Source organism: Ursus maritimus, unplaced genomic scaffold (genome assembly GCF_017311325.1).
Source record: "Ursus maritimus isolate PB19 unplaced genomic scaffold, ASM1731132v1 scaffold_2, whole genome shotgun sequence".
Classification (NCBI taxonomy): domain Eukaryota; kingdom Metazoa; phylum Chordata; class Mammalia; order Carnivora; family Ursidae; genus Ursus; species Ursus maritimus.
Window position 1 is genome coordinate 87,717,138 of NW_024424452.1, and position 19,409 is coordinate 87,736,546.

A 19,409-nucleotide genomic window follows, 5' to 3' on the forward strand; every position below is an offset into this window, starting at 1 on the left:
CTGCTGTTGCTGTTGGACCCCTGCTCAGTGGGGAGTCTCCCTCTCCCTCTCCCTCTACTCCTCCCTCCACTCATTCTGTCTCTCTCACTCTCAAATAAGATCTTAAATAAATAAATAAATAAATAAATAAATAAATAAGGAAATAACTTGTTCAGGGAAGCTGTTTGGGGCTTATTTTTGTTATTGTTTCCTCCAAGATAATACTTTTAACAAAAGAAAATCTTTTAGGGACAGGGTGTCCTTGAAACTTTGAGAAACTCTGGAATTCCTCCTAACTAGCTGGGCTGAGCAGATGTCAACCGACTGCACTCCAGGACCTGCTGCCCACTTATCCCGAGAGTCCTGGTGAGACTTCACTCCCGAGACCTCCCTTTTTAGAGACCAAAGAAACAGAGTGACTGAGGGGAATCAGGCCGATTAATTCTTTACAACAAGGTTTTATTTATTCTTTTCTTGGACCCCCTCCCCCAAAAAACATTAAAGTTGTTCATCTTTCTTTTATTTTTAATAATTTTCCTTTTGGATCCAAACGAGCATTTATATTACAGGATATCCACCTGGTCAACATGCAGTGCTGAACTCTGGCTTTAGGAAAGATGCACCGATACTCTGGGCGGGCCAGCGCTGGCTGCCATTTAAACACCATTCCTGAAGGGGTGTCAGGCTGGCACACCACAGTGGATGCTGCCCATAAGGAAGTGTCTCAAGCATCTTGACTCACGTGTATTTTGTAATGCAGGTGGCAGCGTTGTAACAGCCTAAGGCAGAGCACCCAATTTCCCTCTTGATCCCATCTTACACGCTCCTCCTTTAAGAGCAAATCAAGGTGGGAATGGCCTGACCTGAGGTCCCAAAGGACAGAGGGCTTGGCCTGGACACCCGCTGGTCTACTTTTTTGCAATGATATCCTTTGAGGCTAGTACCGGTGCACCCTTCATAGTTTGAAATCTCTTCCTGATAAAGCTCATCCTCTGTCCCACTCACCACCCTTCTCCCCTCCTGTGGCACTTGTACCACCAGGAAGATGAGTGAAATCTCTCCACTATTGGCACTACTGTATCGAAGAGTTGCTAAAGTCACAGAGATTGTCTTTGGGCTGCTCTAAAGCAGGAAGCTCCTTTCTCTCCATCTCCCAGGTCTGGAAAATTTGTTCAGGGCTCTATTAATCCTCTGAGGCCTTCAAATCCACTACCTTTGGTGAGCTTAGCAAGAACTGCTCTGAATCCAGTATCATGCTAACAAGTATCCCAGTGATCTAGTGTTAAGAGACTGTCTCAAGTCCCATACCTTCTGTTCCTGAGACTAGCTGGTATTTTCCACCTCAATCCTGTCTTTGTTCTATAGCTTATCTTCTTAGCCTCTGTCCACATTGCCCCAGCTACAAAAATGCCAAGTAGACTTGGTGCATTAGATTTTTCTCCTCCATTTGTGTTTCTGGACGAGTTCCAAATTTTGGACTCAATTTGAGTGGAGTTGGACTGTTTTCTACTATCACCAAGAGGGAGGTTCCCCTGCAATTGCAGCACTTAGGGTGGCTTTGTACAAATTTTGGCTTGTTCACAAAACACCAGGATAGAAAAACACCAATTGAAGTTTGGCCTGCAGGCTAAGTATATATCCCCATTGGTAGCCATTAAAATTGAATGCCTATGTTTTTACTAAATCTGCTGGGATCTGCTTAATGTGATATATAATTCCATATCAAATATAGCTAAGACCAGAACTACTTGTATACTTTAATTGGCAGTTAGATTACATTGTTTAGCCCTCATTTCATATTACCCTTATGTTTTTTAAATTGGTTTAATGGCACTTTGAAATTTTGGAGTGTGTTTTCCTGCTCATCCCTTGTACAGATTTCTAATAGACTTCCTTTGGGCAGTGGGTTCCTGTGTGGTACAGGCCATCACTATAAGAAATCAGACTACTGGAAAGAAAATTGAGTCACCAGATAAGGTCAAATTTGGATTTGGCAGCTGTGATTTAGTACCCTTTCAGTTTTGGGGCCCACCTCTGAGTGCACTGAGGAGGAAGTGAGTAGTGCCTGGTACAGATTCTATAGATCTGGTTCCAGAATAGAGAGAGCAATCCCTTTTCTCTGACAAACTGGCAGAACAAAGAGAGACAAAAAGATTCCTGTTTCAATGCTGGATTGGAAGAGAGGTTCTTTGTGAGGATCCTAAGCGTGAGAGAATGGTTACTTGATCTCAGACTGGCTTAAGTGTCCACACACACACACAAAAAAAGATACCAGGAAGCTCTGATCATGAAAACTCAACTTCTTTCCTGCATTTAAGAGAGAGAGAAAAAAAAAGTCTTGTTCTTTTTTTTTTTTTCTAATTAGAGAGCTAAAAAGAAGAGGAAGGGAAAAACGGAACAATGGTTGGTGAAATTAAGCAAATCTGGGATTCAGGTTCCATTAAACATGAAGTTCTTCCAAAAAATGGAATGCTTATAGCCATGGCCAAGAATTCCATAGGTCCTTAGTGGGATATAAGGAGAGAAGATTTTTACAAGTTGATTTGTGGAGACTAAGTATGTTAAATGATGTGACATTGATTGACTTACAAACAGTTGACGTACCCATGAATTAGCCAAGCATTAGTATTTCAGTTTTCTTAATAGGGAAATAAAGCACGAAGATGCAATACCTTGCTGAAGGCACGAGTACAGAAGGCTGGGATAGAATTATTTTTGACTCCCAATAATTTTCAGTTACCAGATTACCACACTCTTGTCTTCTCAAGACATAAACTTTGTATTTATTGGTTAAAGATATCCTGAAAAAAAAATCTATACCCATTCTATTTCCTTGGCTTTCACTGAAGTTTTCAGGCTGTTTTACATTAATCTAGGTTATATTTTAAGTCCCTAGAAACAAAAAACAGAGGCTGACTTAGAAGGAGAAAAAGACAAAAACAAAACCCAAAAACCACCAGAGAGAGAAGATGGAACTGGTACTGTGTAACGTCAGATTTTTGGCTCAAATATATTAAGTTTGATGGAAATTAATTAGGAAGTGATTCAGAAACACTGCAGAGTACACATTTATCCTTCATTGCTATTTTAGAATGGGTCTGTTGCAAAAATCCAAACAAAAAGATCACAAATAAAAATAAAGAGATCCCCATTCCATTTTTTAAAAAAATCAGACCTGCTCAACTCTTTCATACCCCCAGAAATAAGAATTCAAACTTCAATCATGTATTTACATAGTAGCATGGATTATAAAATCTTTTTGCATTTAGAAGGTCAGGATGCTAGGGCCGCCCCCACCCCCATTTTTAGCATGATGGAAGGGATCAGAAGGAAGAAGACTACAAAAATATAAGGGCAGTTTGGAGGTACCCCAGCCATTCATTTGCCTCTGCTGTGAGTCTCATTCAAATTTCTCAACCAACTGGCTTGAGTTTTGTTAAGAGAAGCTTTCCAGGCCCTTTGTGTAGGTTGGGACAATCTACAAATCTGTTATCTTTGGCTTGGCATGATTTCTCAGGGATGCCTAAGTCTCAGAGTGTCAAAGCAGAAAGGACTTAAGGGAAGAAAAAGACAGCCATCAGAAACCAAAGACAGTTTTTTTTGTTTCTAATCTTTCGTGCCTCCTCCCCCATCCATGTGGTATGTCTGTGTTCTTCTGACTGAATGAGTGACAGCACATGATGAGTGATGGATCACCCCAGCAGTCTTCAGCTGAGCCCCAGGATGCAACCAGCAAAGCCATCAGCAGGGACTCTGTTAGGGTAAATGGCTACAGTATACAGGGTGGTTCGCCAAAGAAAAAAGAAAACTCAGAAAGTCAGAGCTGCAGATACAGGCAGCGCTCATTAACGTGGCAACCCTTCTGATCATATCATGCCAAGGTTAGGTCCTAAGTCCTGAGCTAATTCTGTGTGGCTTTTGTTAAGAGTTTCAGTGTGGAGATCTCTTCATCCAGACCTAGACCTGGTTCCTCATGGGGCTCTTGTCTGGAATTAAACCATCATGCTTTGGCTACGTGCATGGGGACCCATTTCTCTTTTTTCTTGCCTTATGAAGTCCTCACCTGAACTCATGCACAGTGTGCAGTGCCTGGGAATCCAGGAAGGAGGATGGACAGGATCGAAGAATCTGGTGAGGAAGAGGCTACCGCAAGGCATGGAAATGCCTCTCCTCACCAGGATTCTTTGTGCACAGGGGCACCAGGCCTTTGAGGGTCTCAAAACATAACAAACATGAAATGGATAAAAATAGGGTGGAAATCCATTAACCTTCAAGTCTCACAAAAATCCCAGCAGAATAGATGACTATCTGCTTCCCACCTGGTATACATATGCCTTTTCTTATTACGACCTCATAGTATTTATTATAGCTAGGCTGAGAAATTAAAGAATCTCAACTTATCCCTGGCTCAACTCACTAGACAAATACTCCATCCAAAAACAAGACATCCAGAGCAGACTTTAGAAATAGGATGTAATGGAAAATTGAGAACATTCATTAACAAACCAAAATTATTAAATTTTGGTCCATTATGCCAGGAGAGACCTAAATTCCCTGAAGTAGGCTTTCATCGAGTATGTGGACATTTCATATACCCCACTCACACCAATAGTACTGCACCTTATACTGTTTCAGATCACCTTGTGAATGTTACCTGGTGAGTTCTCAACTATTTTTAAGAGAATGACGCATTCCCCAACAGCAGAGGCAGGCAGATCAGCAAATAAGCTTGGACTTGGTGGATTTAAAACATCTCAGGAGTTAAGTCAATGATAACATGCAGCAAAACAAGAGCTGGGATGGGAGAACAGAAGGCAGGGACACTGAGGCTCATCACAAAGGCCAGAGAAGAGATGGATGTGTATAGAAAGAAGATGCTGAATGGTGGAATATGGGGTTGTCTTTTTGTGGTCCTAGAGTCAAGAGAAGGTCTAATCCAGAACATCTGGATTTCAGCTTCAGAGAAATGTTATCAGTGATCTCAGTACACCATAGGGACTCAAGTGGGGAGAAGTGAAGCCTAGAATAGAAATAGATTCTTCAGCTGGAAGAGTGGACAGACCCACATTGGGCAGTTGTGTTCATGGCTTACGTTGACCCTTGGTGGGGGGGAGGTGCTCAAAGCTACCATGTCTTCATAGTGTAGGTAATTCTATCCTGACCTTGGCTCACAGAGCATCTTGGCCTAGACACCCCTGTGTCTGAAAGCCTGCTGGCATTCTGCCCTTGTGGGGATTGAGAGAGGGAGACCTGTGAATTCCCCACCAGAAGTCTGTCTGGAAGTGAAGAGAGGAGTATTTAAACCCAGATCTAGTTAGAACATCTCTCTACCTTGGTTTCTTTTCCTCCTCTTCTCTTTTCCCCCCATCCCTCCCTCTTTGTTTTGAGGAGATGCTGAAGACTATCATTAGCAAGGGAAAGTGGACATAGAGCTAAAGGCTCTTTTGAGCGGACCTGCAGGACTCAGTTTAATCCTACTGCGTATCTCCAACCGTTTCCAGTTTGCTCGGTATTTCTTGAGATGCTGCCATACTTTTTAATCAAGAGAAGCATAGGTTTTGAGATCTCAAGGGCCCTCTTTTCAAGGGAGACAGAAGAGGCAGAATCGGACATGTAGGAAGGGATGCCCTGGTCAGCTATTAGAGGGAAGGGTTAAGGTCACATTTATTAAGAGGTGGAAGGAAACAAGATGATAATGAATTCAGTGACTTCACAGAAAACTGTTTTTTATTTTCTGGTCTTACTAGAATGGTAAATGCAGGCTAAGGGATAAGAAACCCAATTTCTTAGAGGAAATTGAAAAAGGGAGTTCCTAAGTTCATTGGTTCTAGAAAAACCCCAGTGGTTGGTTGGGGGACCGCCTCTGCAAGGCTTGACACTGCTTCGTTCGAGACTCTGGTGTTTGTGTGTATACGAGTTTAAGGAGTCCCGGAAGGGTTCCTGGGACAGTAAATTTAGTGTTCATAATGTGGTTTACAGGCAAATTCCATTTCTGGCAATTGCTCTGCCAGGCTAAATTCCTCCTCCTGTTGAAAGGGCATAAGAGAGCACTTCGTTCCTGTTCTCACACCACAGTGCGACAGGCTTGCTGACTCAGAGCGGCTGTCCTGTTGGAGGCCTGTCCCCAGGGAAAGCTGTATTTCTGAGGGGGAAGAAAGCAATTTTGTGCACAGAAAACAGCCCACTGCAGCACTTTGGCATGAAATGACAATGGACAGAGGAAACCTTTAAAATAATACAAGGCCCAGCATCTGAGTCTTATGTAAAGGGCACACCTGTTCGGATCAGGGTGTCCGTGGTCACGTTCACATGGCCCACTACTCCCGAGCACGCAAGTGGTGAGCGGGAGAGGGAAGTGAAAATGGACAGAGGGTCTGAGAGGAGGAGGTTTCTGTTGTGCCTCTGTGGTCTCCTGCTCTGGGGCTACTTTGATGTGGGGGCTGACTGGGGGTCATGAAGCTCCATTCATGGGGGGGGGGGTATGACCCATGATTCTGTAGCCACATGGTTGTATTTGGCTTCTCAGGGTGGATGCAACTATGATTTAGTTCTATTTCAACCAAAACAAAAACACTTCAGAAGTAAAAAGAAAGAGGCTCCTTCTAAGAAAAATAACAGCCACTCACTTCTCCTCAAGAGGTGGAGTCTGTCTTGGCTGGAGGAGGATAAAGAGAGTATTGACCCACGGTGATCTCAGGACAGGGGAGGGGCCTGGGAGGCAAGCTCCCCCCGCTCATGGCTGCCAAGGGGAAGCCCTGCCTGGCACCCTGCTCCAGCAGGTCCTTCCAGCCACTGGGAGGAGACTGGGAGGAAGTAGAGGGGATGGGACATTTCCACCAGATAGAGTGATGCACTTCCCTGAATGGACAATCTATACAAGACGAGGAATGAGTAGCCAAGAAAGGCTCTTTCTCCTTGCTTCTGAGTTTGATGGGTGAAGAATGACACAGTGGCCTGAGGCTGGCTTCTGCCCAGCTCTTGCTTTGGGGAGAGGAAAAGCCTAGTCCCAGCCCTAGGAAATATTCAGGGCCATGGGGACCCCAGTCCCATTACATTGTGTGATGAGGCCCTACGTTGCTAGGAGGAGCAGCCCAGGTCTCAGCTGAGGTATATTTACTAATCACCTTCAAACTGACCCTTAGTTCACAAACTAGCTGCGAAGGGTCCCCCCTCCCAGGAGGTCCTCAGTAAACTCAGACGGACTCTCTCAAGGAAGTGTCGCACTGCCTGCCTTTCCTCTCTCTCTAGAAGTCTCTACTAGGTAATGTATGGCACACCTTGGGTATGTGTGTGCTACCTTCTCAGGGAGTGGCAGGGAAGGCTGGACCTGTGGCTTGGGCCCTTGCTGCTTGGCAGAAAGGTCCACTGCCTCCTGGACTACAGTCTAGGTTGACATTCAGCCCTATGTGCTGATACAACTATAGGACTGTTCCACATTCTTCTACACTGGTTGGAAAACAGACTCTGCCTTAAGTGCCCCCCACCGCACTTACCCCACCCTCAGAGATCCCTTAGGACCAGCATTTGCAGGGCTAAGACCTGGCAGAGCACGGGGCTCCAGCAGAAACGCTGGACTCACGCTCACAGCGACTGGTGCTCTGGCCACAGGGTTAAATGCTTCTAAAATATACCCTTCCTGGAGCCTCAGGCATCTCGGTGGAGCCTGAGGGCCCTCCCTGGCCTCTCCTAACACAGCACCTACTGAGTAGGTGACAGGCTTCAAAGAGACAGGACTGTCCCTCTCAACTATAGCTTTGCTCACCCAGACCAGCCCTTGCTGCTGCTGCCACAGCACCCTGACCCCTTCTTCCACTTCAGCTTTTCCCTCCTGGCCTCCGCCCCTTGGCACCTAACGCTCCTGAACTTCGCCTGTGCTTCTCTGCGGGAAGCGAGCCAGAAGGGGAATGCAGAGATGCCAGAGTGCCTGCCCCGCTGGCCGCTGGCCATGGTGCTGGCTGAGCAAGAGCTGCTGAGGGAGGAGACCCCTCTGCTGGGGTCTTCAGGACTCCCCAGTGAAGAGCCAGAGTCTTCCAGGCTTTCCAGGGCAATGGGCGTCAATACAGGCCAGCTCCATCCCTCCACGGCTTACAGCAAAGTGGGAAGGGGCAAGGGGAAGCAAAGCCATCCTCGTGTCCCTCCTGCCCTGGGAATCCCCCTGCACATCCTCATCTTTTCTTTCCCCGGCAAAGAGGCAGAACGTGGGCAGGGCCCATCTCAAAAAGGGAAGTAAAGCAATTTGGCGGGTCCCACTGGTTTTCCTTTTGTCCCTTCTTTCCTCTGGTCTAATAATGCATGGTGTCCTTCCATCTTCCTCCTCCCTCTTCCTCCCCCCCGGGCAGCACTGGCTTCCCAATTCGGTCTTGGTTTTCTCCGGCTGAGAGAAGAGCATGCATCGGAGGGGGGAGCAGCCTCTAGCACTTGTCGTCTTCTTCCGTGTCACTCAGGAGGTCGCTGACAGCCCCACACATCACACCTGGCCCTGGTCCCCCGCGCCGCCGCCGCCGATAGTGCCCGTTGGGCATCTGCCAGCTGTGCCGCAGCGGTGGCGCTGAGCCGATGGTGTTGGAGCGGCCCAGGCTGGTGGCCACGGCGGCTTCGAAGGTGAGCGTCTCCTCCTCGCCACAGTCTGAGGCGTGGGAGTCTTCGTGCAGGGCCAGGTAGGGCTCGGAGATGTAGCGCTGTGGGGAGGAGTGCTGGCCCTGCGGGACATGCCGGGAGCTGGAAGCCTCCACCAGGCCAGGCTCTGTGCTCTCCAGCGCCTGGGAGGTCAGCGGGGAGCCACCCTCGCTTCCATCAGCTGGGGGAGAGATGCTTCCGGTGTGGCGCAGCAGGGAGCTGTAGGAAAGGAGGGGCCGAGGCTTTGGTGGAACAGGGGGGAGCTGCCGGCGACTTCGTCTTGGGGTGCTGGTGTCAGAGACGGAGGGGATGGAGCTTTCACTCAGGGAGCCTGTGCCCTGTGCAGCGGGACAGACATGGCAGGTTAGACTGCACCTGGCCTGATCCCTACTTGGGGCCCTGGTAAGGTCCCTAACCCTCCTTACAGAGAGCCCTTGGAGCCTAGGGAGGGAGGTCTGAGCTGGGGTCCCTCTGTGACAAGTCCCCTCCCCTTAGGAAGGGAGAGACTGAAGGAGACGGAGCGGTCTCCATCGCGGAGACCAGGGCTTGTCAACTGAAGCTGCAGCTACAGGCTTGGCAGGTCTGGGATGGGGCCCGAGACTCTGCATTTCTAACACGCTCCCAGGTGCTGCTGGACCATGGAGCGGCCACTTAGAGGAGCAGGATCTGGAAGCTCTATATATGTAACAAGGAGCACACTGAAAGCAAGCCCTGTGACTCTGGAGAAAGACAACTCCATGAAAGGTGAATGAATGCTAAGGGGTTGCTGTCTGGGGCGTCTTTCCTGGGAATGCCAGTTACCTTCCCTCATCCTCACTTTTTGCCTTCATGTCTTCAGGGGCTGGTTGACGTTAACTCAGCTGCTGCTTCAGGCCTTAGCTGACCTGCTCGCCTAGACCCAAGTGTCCCTGAACCCAGAGCTGGTAAATGAACCTTCTGGAAGGTGTTTCTCAAAGGTGTATGTGACTTACGAACCACCTGCTCAGAAGCTCCTGGGGAATCCTTTCAACTTTCGGCTTTTCCCTTTCTAGCTGGTTTCACTACTAAAGCAGAACCCTTTAGGTCCCAGGAATATGCAGTTATAACAAGCTTTCATGATTCTGTTCACTAAAATTTGAAAGCCACTGCTCTAGAAGGAACTCCTCAACTGCCTCTAAAGTCTACTCTAGTGGACCTCCTCCCCCCCTCTGGGTTCGGGCAGCCCCGAAGAGAGTTGGAGCTGGGAGTGAGGAGAAAAGCGGGTGGAGCGAATGTTTTCACATAGCTCTGGTAGTGATTTCTTAGGCGATGGCTGGAAGCTAGGTGAAGGAGGCTGAACTGATCCAAATTATAAATCCTGTGCTGAGAGATGGATCACCATTGGAACTACTACTAAGGATCACGCAACCGGTCAAAGAAACTTTTCTGGCTAAAGGTGAGCCTTTTCTCCTAAATCTGGCTTAGATGTTTGTGAACTTACTTGTGACTTTGTACCTCTGGGTTCTGAGGACTGAGATGGAATGACTTCTAGATACCATTGTCTTTCTTCTAGATTTCTGGTTTTCTGTGAATTCATATCCTTTCTGAGTACACAAGCATGACGTAGCTAACTGCTGCGCACAATGGGTATAGTTTCTTGTGAAACCAAGGATGCCCACATTTTGCACCTAATGTTAACAGATCACCCCTCCCTGTCTTTCTACAGGGGCTCCACTTCCTGTCCACGCTCACCTGTTGGTTGGGGGTCTGCGACCTGCCCTCACTGGGAGACCTGGACTGCTGGCGCTCCGGGGACTCCCAGTCGGCCTGAGTCCCTCGCTCCTCTGAGTTGCAGCGGGAGACGTCGGGAGAGAGAAGATGCTTTCGCTCTTTTGACCGTCCCCGCTCTCTGCCCCCTGAGCGGTGGGTGTCAGACTTGTGGCCTGGGAGAGATGACAAAAGCACCTGGTCACAACTCCACCCATACTGGCCTCTGAACATAAGGAGATGTCATATGGCCTGGGTGGGCCTGGACCCCTGAAGAACCCTAGCTTCTCCAGGCATGTCAACAGGTGATCTGAAAGGGAGGCAGGAGGGAAAGGTTGGAAAATGACCCTTTTGTGAAGAGGAAAGTGTGTAAGTTGCCACTGGGAAGACACATATATGAAAGGATGCACTTAGTTCTCTTCTGCTTCTGTTTGCGCTAGACACAGTTAAGACAGAATCTTTGGCAACGATATGGCCCAGGAGTTCTCTATGTCCTATACATGGGTGTGTAACTTTCTGGAGGGGAAGATGGCATCAGTAAAGGGATAGAGGTCAAAGGGTTTCAGTCCCATTTCTGCCACTTACTGGCCCTCTGATATAGGCATGTCACTGCTTTTTGATCTCTCTTTCCTCATCTAGTAAAATAGAAACCGTTAGAAAATCATGAGCATGCTTCAGACTCTATCAGTATGACCCTTTTCCTTAAAACAAAACTCAAAAACCTAAAAAAATTCCAGGTAGCACTATCGGGGTTGAAGCGGAGTTGGTGGTTAAGAGGCCAGCCCCTGCCACGAATGTGTTAGAGACCCCCTAAGGCAGGGTGCCTTGGTGGCCCAGTCAGTTAAGCGTCTGTCTTCGGCTCAGGTCATGATCCTGGGGTCCTGGGATGGAGCCCCGCATCGGGCTCCCTGCTCAGTGGGGACCCTGCCGCTCTGCCTACTTGTGCTCTCTCTGCCAAATAAATAAAATCTTAAAAAACAAAAACAAAAAACCCCACAAAACCCAAAAACCCTAAGGAACTCCAGTGGTTTTGCAGAAGGTCATCTGAAAATCTCATATTTTAATTATACTTCAATAAAAAACTTAAGATTATATTAGTTTCAGGTGTACAATGTAATTGATTCAACAGTTCCATACATTTTAATGATTTCTATAGCCCTACTCTGAAAGAAAGACATTTCAGCCTTTCTGATGAATATAGAAGACTTTGTTTCAGGATAAGTCAGATAGGGAACTCTCTCCTGGTGAAAGTGTTCTTTCTTCCCTTGCTTTCCTCAACCTGTATCTTTATCTGAATCCTGTTCTAGTGATTTTCAGTTCTTGTCAGACTTGGTCAACAGTGCAAGAGCCTGAAAAGAGGTTAGCAGGGAAGACCCCCCCTCACCTGAGTCAGAATTCAGGCGATGAGCTGACAGTCTCAGCGAGGAGTGGTAACTCCGGCGACGTGACTTGTAGGTGTTTTCGCTACTTCTCTCCATGGAGAATTCCTCCAACCATGAGGAATTTGAACGCTTATCCCGAATCGTGGAAAATGAACGTCTCATGGAGGTAGGATCTGTCACCACCTGGAAACAGGAGGCCCCAGAAGAACACAAAATCTGGATTAATTACAGAAAAGGTCTAAAAGTAAGGAAGAAGTGAGATAGAGATTGTTGAAGATTGCAAGTTGCAACCTCCCTTGAATCCCTCTTGCTCAGATCTTAGCTGGCAGAGAGTGTTCTATGCTAGGTTAGCATAGACAGTGAGACTTATCCAGGGTCGTGTCCTCGTGCTCAGGAAAGCAAGCAGCTGAGGGTACAGTGCAGGCTTCCCATAGAGCCATCTACCAGAGGGACCCAGCCAGGACCTCCAGTGAACTTTGAGCCACTTTGAAATATGTGAGGGCAACTGTCAAAATGTCTGCACCATGAAAGAAGCATAGCTTTGCCTTTTATTTGTTGCTCTCACCAGGGAAGGAAGGCCCTGCCATGTAGCACAGGAGCTTAGGAGAGCTTGTAGCTGGACGGCATCTAAGAATGCCTTGTTCTCTATCATCCATCCCTGCCCCCCAGCCCCACCTTAAACTCTGGCATTTTGATTTGCCACAGATGTTAAAACAGATCCACAAAAAGTTCTTGTCTCTGTCAAAACTCGATGTAAGACAGACAGACAGAAAAAAGAAGCCAGGAAAACAGACAAAGAAATGAGGCGTGGCCTGCACTGGTTAGGACAGACAGTCCTGACACAGAGCTGTATGTGTAAGTAACTGCATATGTGCTGGGGAAGCCAGGAAAGGTGGAAAGGGAAAAAAAAAAAAAACAAAACAAAACCACAGGGAAAATCCTGGAAAATATTTCTTGCATGGCTGGTTGAGTCTGGACGATGTTGAGCCCATCCAGAAGGAGTTACACCGTTTTGCTGGCTAGACTTTTAGGGTTAGGCTTCACTGAAAACACACTGTGGAAGGGCAGGCTCTAAAGAGAAGGCCCATGAGCCAGATTTTGCTTATAGGGAAGGAATGGGGGCAAGTCGAGGGCTCACCTGAAAATATCAGATGATTTTTCATAACCCACCAATTCAATATAGTCCAGGATGCCACTACACATGGTAGGTGGTGACAGCTTTTTACCTGGGGATCCACAGTCAGGCGTGGCATAGAGGATGCCCTCCCAGATCCCGTATGCTCCTGGGTGTCCGAAGGAAGGTAGATGCCATGGCTAGAGGACTGCACGCTTTTTAATTCACTAACCTCTGGCTCCTGGAAATAAACACACAGCCAAGCTTGTGGGACTTGGTTCCATCTCATTGCTTCTCACCTCCAGTGGATGATTCTGCCTCCTCCAGAACAAGAGTGGCTTTTAGAGAGAGACTTGCATCTTTAAGGTCTCAGTTGTGTGTGCATCTATGTGTGCACACGTGGTACACCAGATGTCCCAAACAGAAAGCTCTACTGGGGACTGAAAGGTAAAGAGCACCTTTTCAAGTATTTTCTTATTTACCACTAAGCAGCTCTTCAGATTTTAAGGCTTTGTAAGACATTATCAGTCATAATTCTTCTTAGATATGTGAAGTTTACTTTCTGAAAGTTGGGAGTGTTTGGTGGGCTTATTCTTTTAATTTGATGCTATTTATCAAACAAAAATACTCTAAGGAAAGTCACCAATTTCTGGTGTCAAATATATCATCTCAAACCTTAAGACACACAATTTTATTAGCTGAGCACTTTTTCTTATTGAAACCATTCAAACAGTGTGATAGATGATGGCCATGTGTCAGGGTGCTCTAGACTAGTGCAGTCCAGTAAAAATATTATGCAAAATGCCTCTGTAGTTTTAAATTTCCTAGTAACTGCATTTTAAAGTTTTAAAAATAACATCAAATTTATATCTATTTATATATAAATAACAACAAATTTAATTTATTTAGCCCAATATATCCAAATATTCTCATGTCGACATGTAGTCAATCTAAAACTTGGGATATTTCACATTCTTTTTGGCACCACGTCTTTGACACGGGCATGTATTTTGTCCTTATAGCACATCTCAATCCAAGTGCTCACTGGCCACATGTGCCACTCTAGAACATTAGAATTGGAACTAAGATGTCAGCTCTTTTAGGTGATTTTCCTGGTTTAAGAATGTTAGTTTGGCAAACGTACATGATCCATACAGATAGCTACTGTCACTGCATGAGGGGTAGAGTTGACTTAGAAATGTTTACATGGGCCACCAAAGAGACCTAGAAATATCCTGGACATCTGGAGATTTTACCAGAAAAAAAAAAAGCTATTTTATATTTAGAGAATGACACCCTAAAAACCTAGTTGTTTAAATAGGGCACTGCTGAAGGAAAGGGTGCCTGAAACCCCGCTCAGCCTCCAAGACCATGTGGCCGGGTGGTTTCTGGTGTGAATGGGAGGACAGCCCTCCTAGGACATGTGATATGTGCGCTTGAGGAAATTCTAGTGTTTGCAGTACATGCTTTATAAAGCACACAGGTCCGACTTAAAACAGACGTGGTAACAACACTGCAGCTTGTGGGGTGTGAGAGGTGGGATAAGACACACGCACAAATCACGGCCACGCCTCCGGATGGGGAGCAGGGGCCCCAGGGGATGGTCAGGAGGACACAGTGGTGAGCGTGTGGCACGGGCTGACACCTGAGCTGAATTACAGACACCAGTACTGACAATGAGATGAACACAGATCCAAAAAGTCCTGGCACTATGGCTCAGCCCTGGGGAACCCACAGAAATAATGATGTCATAAAGAAAGCCTCCCTGTGAAAGAAAGGACACATTATTGAGATTTTCCCAGCCAGACGTATCATCAGGCAGACAAGCTGTAAAATGCTGAGAGGCACTTTTAAGACTCAAACTATCTGTACCAATTAGTCCCTGGTGCTAAGTTCCTCATAAAGGAAGGCAGGAAATTCATCCAAGGATTCCTGCCTACCAAGAACACCCAAGGTTCTCACACCCTGAGAAGGTTTGGTCTAGCAGTCTCCCAAACAGCTACACAGAATTCCCTGTCTCAGCAGTCACAGGAGACGGAATCACCCATTTGAGCTACCGGAGGGTTTTGCCCCCTTTAAGGGTACTTATGCCATCAGACATGCACTCCATAAACAGGCCAGTCCCACACTCCACCCACAACATCCAGGATGGCTCTGGGGTACACGGTAGCAGTGAAGGGGGTCGGGAGAGAAGAAAAACACAGATGAATTATAATCAAAGTGACACAGAACTCAGGATAAGCTGTCTATATAGACTTTTGCAAATGTTTGATCTTTTTCTTTCCAGGCCCACGAATATTTGGGCCTTAATTGTAAGCTCAGGAGGGAACTTAATCTCAGGACTCCTGAACTAAGGATAACAGTAAAGTCTATTATCATTGGGGATCAAAACACAAAGCTCTTTTAGCAAAATCTAAAGGTCAATGTTTCCCCTCCTTTCTCGAAGCTTAAACTTGATTCAAATAGGTTTCTCAGGAATTTTACCATTTATGCTAATGAAAACTCTAGGCTCAGGGGAGGGATTTTAAGGACCTCTTAGTATGTACTTGATTTATGGAATTGTGACCAAAAGGGACGCACAGAAAAGAGCCAAGAGATTCGTCTGTAACTCTTGGCAGACAGCTCGTCACAGTCACGTGTGCTCCCGAGTTATCCAGGAGGTAGGCATCTCCAGAGGGCCGGCATAGGGCGTTCCTGTGTTTCCAGAAGCGGTACCTGGCTACACTAAGTTGTCCATTTGGTTCCACTCATTCTGATGGTTCATCCTAAGGCTTCATATCAAAGGTAAGATTTTGTGACTCTTGCTTCTACATTTGCTGCTTACAGGCATAAATTACGAAGGTTTGGCCTGAAGCGATCTAGGTTCTTGCAGCAGGTAAGGAGCCTCTGGGACTGTTAAAACCTGCAGAGGGAGCATTTGTCAGAGAACATGAGAAATTCAGCCCCGAAAGGAGAGACAGCAGGGTAACTAACTGGCAGGACTATCAGAAAGGGTTTTCCTGATAAGCCATAGCTATGAAATAAGATTTGGAAATGAGAGTGGGAGGGATCAGGAAACCAAGGAACTATTTTTGAGGTCATGTAACTCATTCATTCACCAGAGACTGCTGTTCCTGGAACTGTCCATCATCGGCTGGGTCCATACAAGCCAACTGGAATATTTCCTGGGGGGAGAGCGGACTCATCGAAGGAAAAGCAACGGCAAAGTAAGAGGTAATGTATACATGAGAGAAAGGGAAAGTCCTGTCATAGCTGCCACTACTAATTCCCACCCCAGATGGGACTTCCTTTCCGGCAAGGGCAACACCCGTCAGTATTTGCTGGCTTGATAGGCCAGTAACTGACAGGGGGCTGGACCCTAGAATAAAAAAAGTTAAAAAAAAAAAAAAAGCATCGTAAAGGAGAAGCCACTGTTTTCAACCTGCATTTGGAACCATTCATCATTCTGCTGGTGACTAGCCGATCTGTGACAAACGACATTATTTGTCACACTCAGCCATATGGAAGACCGATGCTCAATTACAAACCTGTTTCTGCTCAGTTTCTCCTTTCAGGAGAGAAAAAAAAAATACTGTAGTTTAAACAGTGAACAGTTTGTTTAAATATTAAGCAGTCATGGTCTTTTAAAAAATTTCCTGTAGTCTCAGTAGAAATATGGTTTTATTGTGCCAACATCCTTGGCCAAACTAAACAATTCAATGCCATGAACATTTACTGAAGGCCAACTCTGTGCCAGGCACTATGTCTGTTGGTTTATGAACTGGGTGGAATGATCTCAGAGGTGGTGGGGAGGCGGTGGTAACATCTGGGTTGATGGTTATGGAGGAGGATACGTAAATGGTGATGAGGTAAGAAGCCTCTGAATGAAAGCTATGGCGAGCTGTCCCGGTGTGCCTGTGATTAAACCAGTGTTGGGTACCTGCAGACGCTCTTAGCCAATGGGATCCATGGGGCTGGTTAGGAGAAAAAGAGGTAGCCAGTCTCTCCTGAGAAGATGCCTGTTGCAGCCACTCACTGCTACTAGCACAGGAACAGGTGCCCTCTGACCTACTCAAGAATGCGGAGTGAGCTTCCTGATGGTGGGAAGAGGGACAGTGGTCGGGGACGGGGCCGCAGCTCTCAGTAATGGTGGAGCTGGAAGGGAGGGATGGGCACCATCTTGTGCTCCAGGGACAGCCATTTCATAGCTGAGTGTACTGCACTCATGAAAGCATCTACTGGAAAATCTGAGGCATGAACACATTCACTTAAAAATAATCCATAGGCACAATCTTACCTTGACTGGGATCACAGGGAGAGATCTGAAGAGCAAAGAGTCGCCCCACCTGTCCCCTTGCTGTCAGGAAGATGTTTGCTGAATTTTCACAACTGATACAGAGCAATCTGACATTTAAATGACCTGCTTACATGTCAATCCTCTTCCTCAGTGTGCCTTCTCCTGAGAACCACTGGGAGCAAGATGGACACTGCTCTCTGAAAAACCACAGAATCCCCAGTAGGGAGAGAGGACCCCTGGAATCACTGAATAACCTCCTAGAGTTGAATAACTTGAAGCGAGAGTGACTTCCTACTTTAAAAACCGTGTTTGGAATCTCATTGTTGGGATAAAGTCTGGAACACGGCCTCTCATGACCTAGTTCCTACTCTGCCTGAATTTTTGTGCCCTTTACCTCCTGCTTCTGAATTTCAGACACACTGGACTCTCTGTTCACTGAATGGGCCCACCCGGCTTCTCTCTGCCTCAAGACATTAATACAGGCTGTTCCCAGAGAGCAGAATGCTTCTAACTCCCCTGCCCTCTGCAAACTTTTTTCATGTTATTTTGAATTCTTCCTTCAAAATTCACTCTGTTCCAGAAATGCTCTCTGATCTCTGCCCCCATCGCCCTCCCGCCCCGCCAGAACTCAGGTGGACACACATTTTGCCACACTGTTTCCTTCCTAGTACAAATCACTGAAAAGGACAACTCTTCTTCTTTCCAATAATTCTGTTTCATGACTGGCTTTCCACCAGGTGTAAGCTCAGTGAGGGCAGAAGGTCCTGAGGACCAGGCCTACTGTTCCACCGCTGTCCCCCTTTAGGGAAATGTGCCAACATCCACCCAAAGGCTTATGCTGGAAACCTGTAGGTCATCTTTGATTTTTTTCCCCCCTCTCCTTCACTCCCTGAGGCAAATCAATCACCACATCCCATCCAGTCTCCCTACTGATAATATTTCAAGTCTGAGCATCTCTCCCCATCTCCTTCCTGTTAGTCCAAGCCACAGCCATTAATAATTCACACAATTGCAGTCACATACTAAAAGCAGTTCTGTCGTTCAAACTGTTCCCCTCTGATCCGCGTCCACATTGGTTTCAAGAATCATCTTTGAAAAGCCCAAGTCTGTTCACGTCACACTAATGAGTAAAACCCCATGATCCTTAGATAAACCCTCACTCCTGTCTCCTGCTTATAATACTTCCCCATGCTGGCCCTGATAGAGCTCATCACCCCAGATCTCTGTGCTCCAGTCATCATGACAGTTTTCAGGTTCCTGAGGCTTCTTTCCCTCTCCCTTCTCTTGAAGACCATGCCTGCGAGTCTCCTTAAATGTTATTTCCACAGGGAAGCCTCCCCACACCCTGGAACCGGTGTGCTGCTTCCCTTCCGTGGTATCACACGAGGCTACTCTTCTGCATTTTAACCTTCATCACTTTTGTAATTTCTTTTTCAAGATTTGTCTCCATGGGGGCCGTGATTGTGTTGACTGCTAAATCCCCAGTGCCTGAGCCAGCTCTTCTGTCATAGGGGATTTTAATAAATATTAGTCAAATCAAGGAGTAAATGCATCAATAAACACAGGAGGAGTTGGACTGATGCCATGGTGGGAGTTAAATACGGCAAACTGTTGGGGTGAGAGAGATCTAGGTGGAGGGGTGTCCTCTCTTTCTAAGCCAAGGCCCTTGAAAGACACTGTACGTCCCCCCGAGGACTTTCCACTGCTCCAGTCATACCCCTTTCCTACACAGACCAAAGACATCTCCTGGTTTTCTATAGACAGGAGAATCCATACCTTGCTACTTTATCACATCAAATATCTTTAAAAATGAACAATAGCCTTGGTCAGGATGTTGGTCTTTTGCTTCTCTTGCAAATGTGTTGGATTGTGACCTCTGAAATCAATGCTTTTCAAAAACAGGTGTCCAGCATCACAGGCTAAAAGGAATTCATGGTGTGAGAAACCACAAATGGCATTCTGACAGAGGTCTCGAAACCAAGCCCTGATTTTATTTCCCTGATAATTACTGAGGTTGTGGTATTTAGTGATTATCGGTTCCATGAGAACGAGGACTGGGACTGGGTTAAACCCAACCGCAAAACCTCACTCACTTTGGGTAGAGAGATTCCTGCCCCTTGGATACCTGGACATGCTTGCTGATGATAGAAGTTCAGGTTATAATGAGATATGTCTGCTATAGTAAATCATGTATGACTAACAACCAAGTGGGGGCTAAGCCTTGCAACTCAGAAGAGTTGGCAAATTCCTTAACCGAGGCTTTGTTTCTACTTCTGAAATAAATAAATAAATAAATAAATAAATAAATAAATATATA

At 46.4% G+C, this 19,409-nt stretch overlaps 1 protein-coding gene across 1 annotated transcript in view; it reads right to left on the reverse strand.

Annotated features, from left to right (window-relative positions):
- Positions 1-421: 421 nt before the first annotated feature.
- The window catches only part of LOC103672437 (voltage-dependent R-type calcium channel subunit alpha-1E), an 80,183-nt gene continuing 61,195 nt past the window's right edge, over positions 422-19,409 (reverse strand). The window contains exons 29-33 of the mRNA XM_040634502.1: positions 18,786-18,797; positions 15,915-16,014; positions 11,705-11,885; positions 10,306-10,496; positions 422-8,933 (exon numbers count right to left, since the gene is read on the reverse strand). Of these exons, the coding sequence (XP_040490436.1) occupies positions 8,391-8,933; positions 10,306-10,496; positions 11,705-11,885; positions 15,915-16,014; positions 18,786-18,797 (1,027 nt within the window). The 3' untranslated portion in view covers positions 422-8,390. The remainder of the gene's footprint in view (positions 8,934-10,305; positions 10,497-11,704; positions 11,886-15,914; positions 16,015-18,785; positions 18,798-19,409) is intronic.